This window comes from Sminthopsis crassicaudata, chromosome 1 (genome assembly GCF_048593235.1).
Source record: "Sminthopsis crassicaudata isolate SCR6 chromosome 1, ASM4859323v1, whole genome shotgun sequence".
NCBI classification, from domain to species: domain Eukaryota; kingdom Metazoa; phylum Chordata; class Mammalia; order Dasyuromorphia; family Dasyuridae; genus Sminthopsis; species Sminthopsis crassicaudata.
The window spans coordinates 54,287,390-54,300,937 of record NC_133617.1 but is presented as its reverse complement, the minus strand read 5'-3'; the positions used below and the strand labels follow the sequence as shown (position 1 = coordinate 54,300,937).

General features: G+C 38.3%; 1 protein-coding gene across 1 annotated transcript in view; it reads left to right on the top strand.

Annotated features, from left to right (window-relative positions):
* Nucleotides 1-972: 972 nt before the first annotated feature.
* Nucleotides 973-13,548, top strand: part of AP3D1 (adaptor related protein complex 3 subunit delta 1) — a 145,185-nt gene continuing 132,609 nt past the window's right edge. The window contains exon 1 of the mRNA XM_074303843.1: nucleotides 973-1,364. Coding sequence (XP_074159944.1) covers nucleotides 1,269-1,364 — 96 coding nt within the window. The 5' untranslated portion in view covers nucleotides 973-1,268. The remainder of the gene's footprint in view (nucleotides 1,365-13,548) is intronic.

Here is a 13,548-nt window from a genome sequence, read left to right as displayed (position 1 = left end):
TGCCAAGCAGACTATCTGCCCTCCTCCCCGCTTTACAAATATTGTTCCATTTGATCCTCACAACTCTGGGAGATAGATACTCTTATTAAGATCATTTTGCAGAAGAGAAAACTCAGACAGAGGTTAAGTGATTTACCCAGAATGACACAGCTAATGAACTCACACCTTTCCCACAGTGGATAGGGCTTTATCCACTGGGCCAACTACGGGTCCCATCCCAGACAGCCCGTGGTCTATATCACTCTTACATGCTGCTCATGCAATATTAGGAATAAATGCTCTTATTCTCCTTCACTGAGTCTGTGAGCTTCATAATTCCATAAACTCAGCTCTCTTCTAAACTTTGTTTTTCCGAACACTTGCTCTGCATGCAATAGGACCTCATTACAAGTGAATTTAATGAATGAGTGAATGAAAGATGCAAAGACAATGAAAGCATCGGTCATCCAGGTGGCTCCTGCCAGGCTAATGGGCAGCAAGGAAGCCAACTGGGCCTGTAGAAGCTTAGTGTTCCAAGGTACGCGTGTCAAGGTTTCCAGCCTTTTTCACACTTGCCCCTTCAGCTGTCACTCAGAGAGGGGTGGGTCCAAGGTGGTGGAGGGGAAAGGAGGCTGAAAGAGGCGTGGCCAAACTTATAAATTACCAATGAGACAAGTTTTAGAGCCTTAGTAGGTGGGACTAAAAACAATGGGGCGGGGCCCGTGGAGGAGAATCCAAGGCGGGGCCTGAGTTTGTCAGAGGCAGAGAGGGAAAGGCTCTCAGGGTAGAGAGGAGGAGCCAAGGACGTTCCGATTGGGCAGCCCAGGGGTCGCTAAGGAAACGTGGAGCGTGGCAGCTAGGGGTGGGCGAAGCCGGATTCGGCGTCCTTGGGAACCAGGCGGGGCCAGTCTTGGGGAGAGACGGGGCCAGGACCAGAGGGCAGGGCCTAGGAGAAGCGAAGGGAGGAGGAGGGAGCGGCGAGAACTGTCAGCTGACCGCGCCGCCATTTTGTCCGCCATTTGCAATCTGACTGGAGCGGGAGCACTGAGGGAAGAAACAAGCAGGCAGCAAGCCGGCGCCGGTTCCTCCTCCTCTTCCTCTGCCGCCCCGGGCTGCCTGCTCCTGGGATGTGACGGCCTCTGGCCCGGCCCCCTGCCCTTCCTCCCTCCCTCACTTCGGAACGCCCCCGGCGGCAGGCCCGGCCCGGCGACCCCCGCCCGTCAGCTCGCTTCCTCCGCCCCGGCAGCCCCAGCCCTGGTCCGGCTCCGGCTGCCGCCGCTGCTGCCGCGATGGCGCTGAAGATGGTGAAGGGCAGCATCGATCGCATGTTCGACAAGAACCTGCAAGATCTAGTCCGCGGCATCCGGAACCACAAGGAGGACGAGGTGAGCCCAGCCCCGCGAGCTTGGCTGAGAGGCCCGAGGTCTGGGGCTACCCCCACGCCCCCAGTAGAACAGCCACGTCGGCTGAAGTCTGGCCGCCGCCTCCCTCCCGCGGGGATCCGGCCGGCCTCCGCCCCCGTCGCGGAGCGCCTTCCTCACCCCGGCTCCCCCATTCAAGGCCCTTCCGAAATCGGGTGTGTGTGTGTGGGGGGGTTGTCACCCGGTCAGCTGCCCCTCATTGTACAATTCAGGGCGTCTTCAGGTTCCCAGCCTCCGATCCGTGCGTGTGATGTGCATTTATAGAGCGCCTGCTGTGGGCTGTGTGTTCCTTCCCGGCCCCTCCGAACCCCGCCCGCCCCCCCCATGCCCCGAGGTTTTGATTGGTTTCTTTTTTACTCTCGGGTCTGGGGAAGGCTATCGGGGCGAGTTTTGAGCTGAGCCCCCTTCGGGGTACCAGGAGGCGGGGTTCTTGGGGTAGCTCTCCTGCCCCGACTGCACGGTCTCGCGCCCTTTTCCCGAGCACTCTCTGGGCCATCTGGATGCGGGAGTTGTCAGTCTGCCGCTGAAGAGTTATCCCTGCTAATTAAATCGAAGTTGAAATAAGGAAGAAGACAGGGCTTGCCGCAGTAGGGCCTCGGAGTGGGAAAGTGGACGTCCAGTACGCGAATGGGGCATTGGGAGGAAAAGAAAAAGATAGCATGTGACTGGCCATCCCCAACCGGGACTGAGAAGGGCTGCCTTGTACAAGCAGCTGACACCGGTTTCTGTGTTCGCTCTACACCTATGGAATGAATGAAAAAATGGCAACCCTCAGTTTCATTGAATGTACACAGGTCATTCATCCCTACCTTTAAGTTATTCCTGAAGTCTTCTTAAAAGGCAAAATAGTTTTCCATTCTCTGGATGACTGTGTAAGTTGAAACATCTCGATCTCTAGTCTTACGGTCCAAAAGCTTCTGATAGGATCGTATTTTCATTTTGTTTGTCTCTGTTTGATTCTCATTTATGAGACAGTTACAAGCCTGGTTACAAATGTTGGGAAACTGTTAGAATCCTGCTATTGTGGTTTTGAGGAAAGGAACTAAGGATCGGTTTCAGTGGAGTTATTGTTTCTCAAGCACTGTTGTCTGAAATCCTACCACACTCTAAAAAAACTCACTGTTGACTACAGTTCATTTTCCTCTTCCCCACAATTAAGTGGAGAAAAATCTGTTAAGGAGTAGTCTCTTTCTGCAGTAATTTACAAGTTGTGATTTCATTTTATGATACCTAACTATCTTAAGGCTTCTCTGGAGGAGGAAAAGAAAAGTAACAGGTGTTTAATTTCTTTTAGGAATTATTGTTGCATGTGTAATGTTGACTTAAGGTGGAAATTATCTTGGGACAGGCTACTTTGTTTCTGTTTATTGGAGCATTTTCATATTTTGATGTATTTTAGAGAAAAATGGACTGAATCATCTTTTGTTAAGGGATTAGCTATATGATGTAGTTTAAAAGCATACTATCGTCTGTCTTGACTGAATTGAAGGCATATAAAGGGAGCCTCTCTCCAGAACTCCCCAGGTGAGGTTTACCTATTCTGCTTGCCACCACTCTCCATTGTAGGTCCCAACTGACACCTGTCACTTGATTCCAAGAAACAATGCCAGAGACAAGCATAGTTTGAGAGCTCTTCAGGAGAAAGACTTGTTGACTCTAAAATGAGCATAGATCATTAGAGCCTCTTAGAGGCCAAAGTGAAATAGACAGCTAGCTGAGGACAAAGGAGAAACTGCAGAGCTGAGCTGGTAGCTGGAGTGATAGGAGGAAAATCCTCATAGAACACAGAGCAGGCAGTAGATGCCATTATCTTGTGCAGCTTTTATTACCTGTCACTACTATTGCAACAGTTTGCGTTCTTTACCAGTGTTCCAGTCTGTATTCCAGCTTCTAAAGCAATGAAAGAACTGGATACTTGGGATTATATTGGCAGCATGGAGTCAGATAACAGGAAGGTGTCTTTGGGATGAATTTGTTCACTCCAGACATCTTTAGTCTCTTTCCTGCTCATATTGAGACAACTATTCTGTCTCTTATGAATCTTCTCCAAGATAGACATTCTGAGTTCCAGTAAATATGAAAATTGCTGAATTTTACAGACCCTTGAGTTTTCCTTATTAATTCCCCTCCCCTTCCCCTATCATTAATCTTTGTACTTTTGGAATTTTTTTTAGCTATGTTGATATTTTTGAATTAACATAATGAAAAGAGTAATGATTCCTCAATCAAGAAATGCTTGTTATAGTTCTTGTTCTAATATTTGGAATTGAATCATTACTTTTCCAGACTTAATAGTAGCAGCATATAATGGAATTTTTGTTTCCAAGCAAACTTAATGGACAGTTAAGTATGGTGAAATTGTGAGTTGGGATGCAGGACTGAGTAAAGAAGTAATGTAGGACTGAATAAAGAAGTAATGTATTCTTATTCATTGAATAATAGACATGACTTTAGGTAGCTCAAAAACTTTGGGAAAAATCTTTTTCTTCAGTAATTAAAATTTTTTATTAGAGAAAATATTGTTTGGAACATCATTTTCTACTTTGAAATGTCTGAACTAGTTAGCTTTTGATATTAATGAGGTCAGTGTTGTAGGTTAAGTTTCTATAGGAGAAGATAAGAATTTTACAGAGAAAAACTCTTGCTAAAAAAGATGGGCAGAATATGGAAAGCTTAGTATGAGCGTAGGTTTTCAATTCCAAAAATGTTTGTTGAAAGCCTGTTCTGTTCAAGGTCTTGGATCCCTCTATAACCAAGATAAGAAAAAGTAACTTGAAAAACATGTGATAGGTCAGGGTTATCATTTTTTTAAAGCTGGAGGAGAGTACATCATCTTTGAAAATTTGTGACAATTTGTTTAACCTTTGAAAGAGGGTAATTTGGGCCATTTTTGGCTTATAATGTAAAATTGATTCAGTGGATAGAATGGAGTCAGGAAGCGATGAATTCATATTCTGCCCCAGCTATTAGCTGTGTGACTCTGAACATGTCACTTAATTTTTTCTGCTTCAGTTTACTCTAAAATGGGGGTAATCAAAACACTTCCCAAAGTTATTGGGAGGATAAAAATGCAATGATATTTGTAAAGCACTTTGCAAATCTATATAAAATGCTAGCTATTATTAATAATTATCTTAATGTGTGGAAAGACTGGTGCTGATGTGTAAATTTTCTCCATTTAATGTGAATGCTTATTACTTTGTTTGACCTTAATGACAAAATCTCAGTTGGATGATAATGTCTAATCTAGGATGTACCTAATAAAAACATTACATCCTTGACAAGTGATCTTGTAGGTTTTCTAAAAGACCTTTAGTGGATAGTTTTAATTGTTGGGAATGTTTTCTTTTCACCTCTCCTAAATTTCCTTCCTACAACTATTTCACATTATTTCTAGTTCTTCTCTCTGGGACAAAGTAGAACAAGTTGATTTTTTTTTTTTTTTCACGTGATAGCCCTTCAAATAAATACTTGAAAGACAACTATCCTGTTTGTCATAAGTCCGATTTTCTTCAAGATAAACTCTCCCAGTTCTATTAAATGTGAAAATTGTTGAGTTTCACATATGAGTTTTTGTTTTACTATTCTCTTCCTCTATTTCCCTTTGATCTCTTCCCACTTTCCAATTAGGCTTTATACTTTTGGAGTTTTTCTAGTTGTATTGATACTTTTGAATTAATATAATGAAAAGAATTATTTATTTATTCTTGTGTCCTAACTCTGGCTCAACCACTAAGTATGATTTTATGCAAATTATTCAGGCTATCTAATGTTTTGTTTTTTCTGTCTAACCCCCTCTCCCCCTTCCCCTGTAACGTGCTCTCCTGGCAGTTACAATTACTAGTCTGTCCTAGACCCACCAGAGTACCTTTGACCACTGTCCTTTGCAGTGTGAACTCTACCTGGCTCGCCTCCTCTGAGGCCTTCTAAGGTCTCTGGCCACAATCTCTTGAATCTATAGCTTAATAACCGGTAGCGCGCTCAAGAACAGCCACGTGTAATCTTAAAAGCCTTTATTATACCTACTCACATAATGCCATGACTTGTTGGTTCCCGAGTGAACACCTGGTCAGAAGACCCACGTGTTCACTACCAAAACCCTTACCTCTTTTGGCTATCCATCTTGGCTTGGCCACCCAGGCTAGGGAGCCAGGGTCAAGAACGCCAGGTTAAAGAGAGCGCCTGCTGCCTGCAGTGGGCTTATAAAGGGCCTGTGAGGTCACACACACAGCCAATCAGCGAGAGAGTCACCCATTACGAAGCTATCTCAAAATGGACAGGATCCCACCCAAGGGCAGTCCTAATATCCACAGAAATTACTTCCGGACCACTCAATCTCCTGATTTGCTGTGGCATCCATTTAAAGGCCCCTTACATTCCCCAAATACCTCTTGAATAGCTAGTGACAATTTTTTACTTTAAATATATTTTTATTCATATTTTGTTTTTAGATCACCTCAATTTCTCTCCCAAAGAGGCATCTTTTGACAAAAAATCTCCACAGTACTTGTAGACTTCACAAATTTTGTATGTGGAGTTTAAAAACAATTTTTTCTCTCTCAAAGTCCTATAAAGACACAAACAACAAAAAATCATTACATTTCATTTCAATTTCTGAAAAAAGGAAACAATTTGATATGCTATCAGCTGCTTGTTATGAATTAAGAACTGGCTATTTGATTCCAAAACACTAATATTTAGCTTTGTTTAGTCCTCTGAGTTTAGTTTCTGTCATGTGTTATTGAAGATAACATTTAAGTTCATTTCATATGAAAATTTTGATTCATAGCAACGCTCTTAATATGATTGTTTTTTAAAATAAGTTTTTATTGATGTATTTTTAAATTATCACTGTAATTCCTCCCCAAAATGTTCTCAACATCATCCTTCCCCTCCCAGAGAATCTCTCATATTATAAATAGTACTTTTTTTTAAAACAAGAAAAATGAAGAGAAAAAAAATCAGGATAACTTTTCAACACAAACAAAAGTCTGAAAAATATGTTCAGTATATAACCCTTAAGGACCTCTCATCTCTGCAAAGAGGTGAGATGGAAGTTTCTTATCATATCTCTTCTATAGAACTAGGCTTTTTCTTTATAGTTTTGCATTCACTTTTGATTTTTGATATCTGTGGTGGTTCTTTCTTGCATTCTTATAGTCATTGTGTATTGGGTTTGTTTATTCTTTTTTTGACTCCTTACTACACTGCATCAGTTCATATACAGTTTTCCATATTTCTCTGTATTTGTCACATTTGTCATTTCTTATTTCACAGTATTATTCTATGTTCTATGGTTTGTTTAGCCATTTCTCAATTGATGGACAATGCTGGTAGAAATATTTTGACATCTGAACACTTCATATCAGCAGTTTCTTTATGGTATAAGCTTAGTAATGGAATTTCTGAGTCAAAGGATGTGGACATTTTAGCCACTTTATTTGCATAATTCCAAATTGCTTTCCAAAATAGGTTGTATTGATTTGCAATTCCACCAACAATACACTAGTATGCTTGTCTTCTCATAACTCCTTAACATTGAGTATTTTCATCTTTTGTCATCTTTACAAATTTGGAGGTGTGGGATAAAACCTCAGAAAAGTTTTGCTTTGCATTTCTCTTTTTAGCAATTTGTAGTATATATATATATACTTTTTTTTGGAGAACTGTTTATATCCTTTGACCAATTATTTATTGAGAAATAGTTCACTTGATAATAAAATAATTATTGCTGTATTTTCTTTTGACATAAAAGATTTAATAATTACATAATTCATAAAAAATTCATAAAATACAAAATACATAATTGTGAAGTTAGCTCCCTATTGACCTGAGGATCAGCCAGAGTCAGGATCCCCCTTCTTTAGGGTCTCTACCAATTGACCTTCCTTCTCCTTCTCCAAAGTGACTCTGGCTTGTCTTACCACCCCCCTAATCCCTCCTACAATTATCTGTATACACCAAAAGATTGAGTCATCACAGAGGGGCCATTTTCTAAGCATGTGCTAATAGAGTATTGTCCAATGGGTCATTAAGGCTAAAGTGTTTGGTTATCTGATTCCAGTGCACCTATTCCGAGTTTCAGCCCTTTACACATAATAAATAAATAATTACATAATTCATATTAGTAATAATAATTGACAGTTGCATTTGACTATAGAGTTTTGTTGCATTGTTGTATCTTAAGTTTAGATCTTATGCTGTCAACTTTAAACAGTGGAACAGTTTTTTTGAGTTTTTTTTTAATGTATACATTCAACAGACATTGTGTCCACTGTGTTCAAACAGTGGTAGAACTGGAATAGATACAAACTTAAGAATTATAAGATGGTATTTGTCTTCATGGATGTTAGATACCAACACAGATAGCTATGATATATGTTATGATAAGTGCCTAACAAGTGTTAAGGAATAGCTATATGAGATCTGCATTAGCCTCATGCATATTGATACTCCTTGACTCTGCAGCCTTCCAGTTTTTCAACTTACTCATTCCCTGTGATCTACTCCTGCACTTTATTTCAATTATGCACCACGATGATCATATTCATAAATCTTGCCACTGTCCACAAAAATACAACCATAAAATGTCTTTATCTGATCACAGTCTATTTTTTTTTTTTAATTTTTTTTCTTCTGAGGCTGGGGTTAAGTGACTTGCCCAGGGTCACACAGCTAGGAAGTGTTAAGTTTCTGAGATCAGATTTGAACTCAGGTCCTCCTGAATTCAAGGCTGGTGCTCTATCCACTGTGCCACCTAGCTGCCCCCTGCTCATTGTTTCTTACAGAATAGTAATATTTCATAACATTCTTGTACCATAACTTATTCAGTCATTCTCCAACTGATGGGTATCCACTCAGTTTCCAATTTCTTGCCATTACAAGAAGGGCTGCTACAAACATTTTTGCACATGTGGGTCCTTTTCCCTTTTTTATGATCTTTTTGGGATACAGGCACAACAGATTCATTGCTGGATCAAAGGGTATGCAAAATTTGATAGCCCTTTGGACATAGTTCCATATTGCTCTTCAGATTTAACCTCCTCTTTTAAGTCTCTTGCTCCTTTAATTTATCTTCAGTCTTGTTCTGCCTCAGTCCTGGTTCACTTCCTTCATCTACTACCTTTGATTCTACCCACATGCTGCTGAATAAAATTGAAGAAAATGAAACCTTGTTGACTTGGTCCACTATTTATGTTACATAATCTCAACTGTAGGGTCACTCTAGTGAAGCAGTCTTTTTATACCTCCTTACTCTGCCTTACTCACTTTTGTACTTACCACATCAGCTTTTCTGAACTTTTTCAGTTCTCCCATAGTTCCCTACCTTCACGTTCTCAACTAAGAACTTTGTCTCATATTTTACTGAAAAAAACCCTCATCATCAGATGAAACTTTTCCAAGGTTACTAGTGATTTCTTAATTGCTAAATTTAAAGGCCTTTTCTCAGTCCTTAATCTTCTTGCTCTCTCTGGTACTTTGCTTCTATCAATCATCTTGATACTTTTGCTTGATAACTTTCTTTTATCCAAGTTGTTTTTATACTCCTCTACATTTATTATTTTCCTACCTGTCTATGGTGATTTTCGAGTTTATTTATTTCATATCTCCTAGTTATCTATTTAATCTTAAATTTAACATAAGCCAAATCGTTCACTGAACTCTCAAAACTCTTCTCTTTTGAACTTCCCTATAACTGTTAAGGGCAGCATCATTTATCAGTTATCCCATTACTAAAGTTCACAATCTTTGTGTCATCTGGGACTCCTCATCTAATCCTCTTATAATCCAGTTTGTTGTGTCTTGTTGATCCTACCTTTGTGATATTTCTAGCACACACTGTACAGCACCACCCCTCTTTCCAGTGCTTCTGCCACCAGCATGATCCTTGTCCCTTCTCACTTGGACTGTTGCAGTAGCATGCTGGTTCATCTTCCTGTCCATTCCATTTCATCCTCTAAGTGATCTTCCTAAAAGAGAGATCTGATCATGTTGTCCCCTCCTCCATTTCATCATTTAGTGAATTCAAGTTTTCTTGTCACCTCCAAGATCAAATATAAAATCCTTTGTTCAGCATTCAAAGCTTTTCAAACATTTCTTCCTTCCCACTTCCACTGTTACAGTTTACTTAAACTTCATCTTCAAGGATTCAGCAATCCAATGGCCTTGGTCTCCTTGGTCTTCCTCATGTAAGACTCTCAATCCCAAATGCAGGCATTTGCCTAGACTATCTCTCAGTACGTGGAATGTTGTTCTTATGTTGTATCTGATTTCTTCATGACTCCATTTAAAGTTTTCTTGACAAAGATATTGGAGTGTTTTTGCCATTTTTTTTCTCCAGCTCATTTTACAAATGAGGAAACTGAAGCAAACAAGATTAAGTGATTTGCCTAAGGTCACACCCACAGATTTGAACTCAGTCTTCCTAGATTCTATTCACTACCACCACTTAGCTGCCTAGTACCTAGAATATTCTTTCTTTTCCTTTCTGTTTCCTGGCCTCTCTGGCTTCCTTCAAGTCCCAGGAAAAAGCTCATTTACAAGAATTCTTTCCTGATTCTTCTTTATACTTGTGCCTTCTCTCTGTTGATAATTTCCATAGTGGAAATATCTAATTTGTATATATAATTGCTTGAATATTTTCTTTTCCATTAGACTGAGCTCCTTGAAAGCAGAATTGTTTTTGTTGTTTTACTTTCATTTTATCTTCAGCACTTAGCATAGTTCCTGGCACATAGTAGGCATTTAATTACACGTTAATTGACTGACCTACCATTATGGTAAAGACAAAAACTTGCTAAATTTGATCCTAGGCAAATCAGAATTATTTTATGTAACTGCAAGCTTACATTCATTGTTATGAAAATTGTATCCTAGCTTGTGGTTATTTGTTAATACATTCTTTACAAAGCAGAGAAGTGATAGTATTATACTTTTAAACTTAACCTTATTAGTACCATGTGCCTGACACATAGTACAGATTTAATAGATGGTTGATAAATGAATTATTGAATTACCAAATGGAATTAATCAGCTCAGACTTTGAGATGCCTCATATCCAAAGTTTTAGATTAATATTTACCTGAAACTTTTATTTTGTAAATAGGTCAGTTAATTCACTATATACTCATTTCATATGAAGTACTATAGTATTTATTAACCACTACAAAAAGATAAAATAAGTTTGGATACTGACCTTTAAAGACATTTTAATTGCAAAATACAGAAGAAATATTAATTCAATCAACAGACATTCATATATTCAGAGTACTGAGAAATTTTAAAAAGTCAGAAGACTATATAAAAACTATAAATCCCCATACAGTCTTATGGCTTGTATTTCTTTTTTTAAATAATATCATTTTATTTTCAAAATATATGCAAGTGTATTTTTCAAAATTTACCCTTACAACTTTCTTGAATTCTTTTGGGACTTCTGATCCAAATTTTGTATCCACCTGATTCACCAACTCTCACCTGTGGTTTCAAGAAATTATATAACATATGTAGCAGCTAAACTCAGTATAAACATCTAAGCAAACAGGCTGAACCATATTGAAGGTAATTGATAAACCTAAAATCTTTGAGTGAATTCAGAGCTATCTATATGTGAAGACTTTCCCTGATGATATGGGTGGATAAAAACAATTTCTTCAAACAGACCTAAAGGTTGATGAATCAAGCACTGTGGAATGCTTACTGCTTGGTCAGGCACTGAAGTTGCTGAAAACATCCACTAGCTCCTGGGTCATCACCAGATGTCTTGCTTTCTGCCTTACTACTTGATTTTAAAAATAGGAAAAGAGATCAACAATTTTGTGCAATTCTGCTTCACTTTAATTCAATTCACACACAAACCCCACCTTGATATCGTTGGTATCTTTGAAAATGAAGAATGATCACCTATTGACATACTTCAACCTCCTTACAGTTTATATTAATAGGTATCATATCTATCAATCAGATGACAATTAATGGTATATGAGTCAATCAATAAATAATTATTAAGCATCAAAAAAAAATTTACCCTTACAAAACCTTATAATTCAAAATTTTCTCCCTCTCACCCCTCTCCCCTAGATGCAAGTAATCCAATATAAGTTAAACGTGCAGTTCTAAATGTGTTTCTACATTTATCATGCTGCACAAGAAAGTTCAGATCAAAAAGGAAAAAAAGAAGAAAAAAAACCAAGCAAACAAAAAAGGAGAAAATACGTATTGTAATCCATATTCAATCCCTATAATCCTCTTTCAGGATGTGTAGATGACTCTCTCCATTACATGTCTATTGGAATTGGCTTGAATTACCTCATTGTTGAAAAGAGCCATGTCCATTAGAGTTGATGATCATATAATCTTATTGCAGTGTACAATGTTTTCTTGGTTCTGTTCACTTCATTTAGCATCAGTTCATATAAATCTCTTCAGGCCTTTCTGAAGTCATCCTGCTGATCATTTCTTATAGAACAATAATATTCCGTTACATTCATATACCATAACTTACTCAACTATTTCCCAGTTGATGAGCACCTACTCAGTTCCTTATGGCTTGTGCTTAAATATAATAAAGTGTTAGGAGTCTCACTGACCTTATTCTTTTCCATTCTTGATTTTCTGAGTTTTTCTGCACTAAAAAAGGTCAACAACTTCATAACCTTAGGAGGTTAAGTAGTGTTTGTGAGTATACTTGTGTGCTGCCAACAAATCTAAAACACTAAGGGGGAAAGAAAAAAGGACAGGAAGGAGCAAAATAGAAAAATGAGATTTTTGGAATAATAATTTCACCCCCAAATATTTTAACTAGCTGAAAATATGAATGTTCTTCATTTTTCAAGCCTGAAGAGAAAATTTGATGATTTTGAGAAAATCTTAGGATATGGTTAAGGTGACTATAAATTTCCTCATGGATCCTTTTTAACCCAGATTAAAGGAAACCCTTTAGAATAGTGGTCCTCAAACTTTTTAAATAGGGGACCAGTTCACTGTCTCTCAGACTGTTGGAGGGCCAGACTATAGTAAAAACAAAAACTCACACTCTGTCTCCGCCCCTCAGCCCATTTGCCATAACCGGGAGGCCACATAAACATCCTCAGCACCTGTATCTGGCCTGCCGGCTGTAGTTTGAGAACCCCTGCTTTAGAAATTGAAATAGCCAAGTTTTAGATGAAGAAAAAGAAATATTATTTATTTGTTTGGGGATTTTTGTGGGTTTGTGAATACTTTTCATTCTGCTCATGAAAAACACTAAGAATTCTGGCCTGTAGGCACCTCAGAGACTGCACCATAAGCATGTGACTCTGCCCATAAATACATATAGAGGAAAAGAAAGGTGAGGGAAAAAGGTTGTTCAAGTCCAGTCATAATCTCACAAAGCTTGATGGTTTTCTAATAGTTGCAGGTGTTTTCAATGACTAACTTTGATTCAAAAAACCCAGTGAGAATATTATAGAAAGATTCTATAATAAAAATGATAATATTACTTCAATTAATATACATATTCAGTGCCATACCAATCAAATTCCCAAGAAATTATTTTACAGATCTAGAAAAAAATAACAAAAGTTCATTTGGAAGAGCAAAAGGTCAAGAATTTCAAGGGAATTAATGGGAAAAAAAGCAAATGAAGGTAGCCTAGGTTTAAAATTGTATTACAAAGCAGTGGTCATCAAAACCATTTGGTACTGGCTAAGAAATAGAGTAGTCAATTAGTGGAATAGGCTAAGTTCACAGATAAAATAGTCAGTGACTATAGTAATATAGTGTTTGACAAACCCCTGAACCCTAGTTTTTGGGATAAAAAGTCACTATATGACAAAAACTGATGGGAAAATTGGAAACTAGTATGGCAGAAATGATGCATTGACCCACACCTAACACCTTATATACTAAGATAAGGTTGAAATGGGTTCATGGTTTAGACATAAAGAGTGATACTATAAACAATTTAGAAGAATAAAGTATAGTTTTTCTCTTGGATCTATGGAGAAGGAATGAATTTGTGACCAAAGAATTGGAAATCATTATTGATCAAAAAGTAGATCATTTTGATTATATTAAATTAAAAATTTTTTGTTACAAAACTAATGCAGACAAGATCAGAAGGGAAGCAATAAACTGGGAAAACATTTTTACATTAAAAGTTCCAATG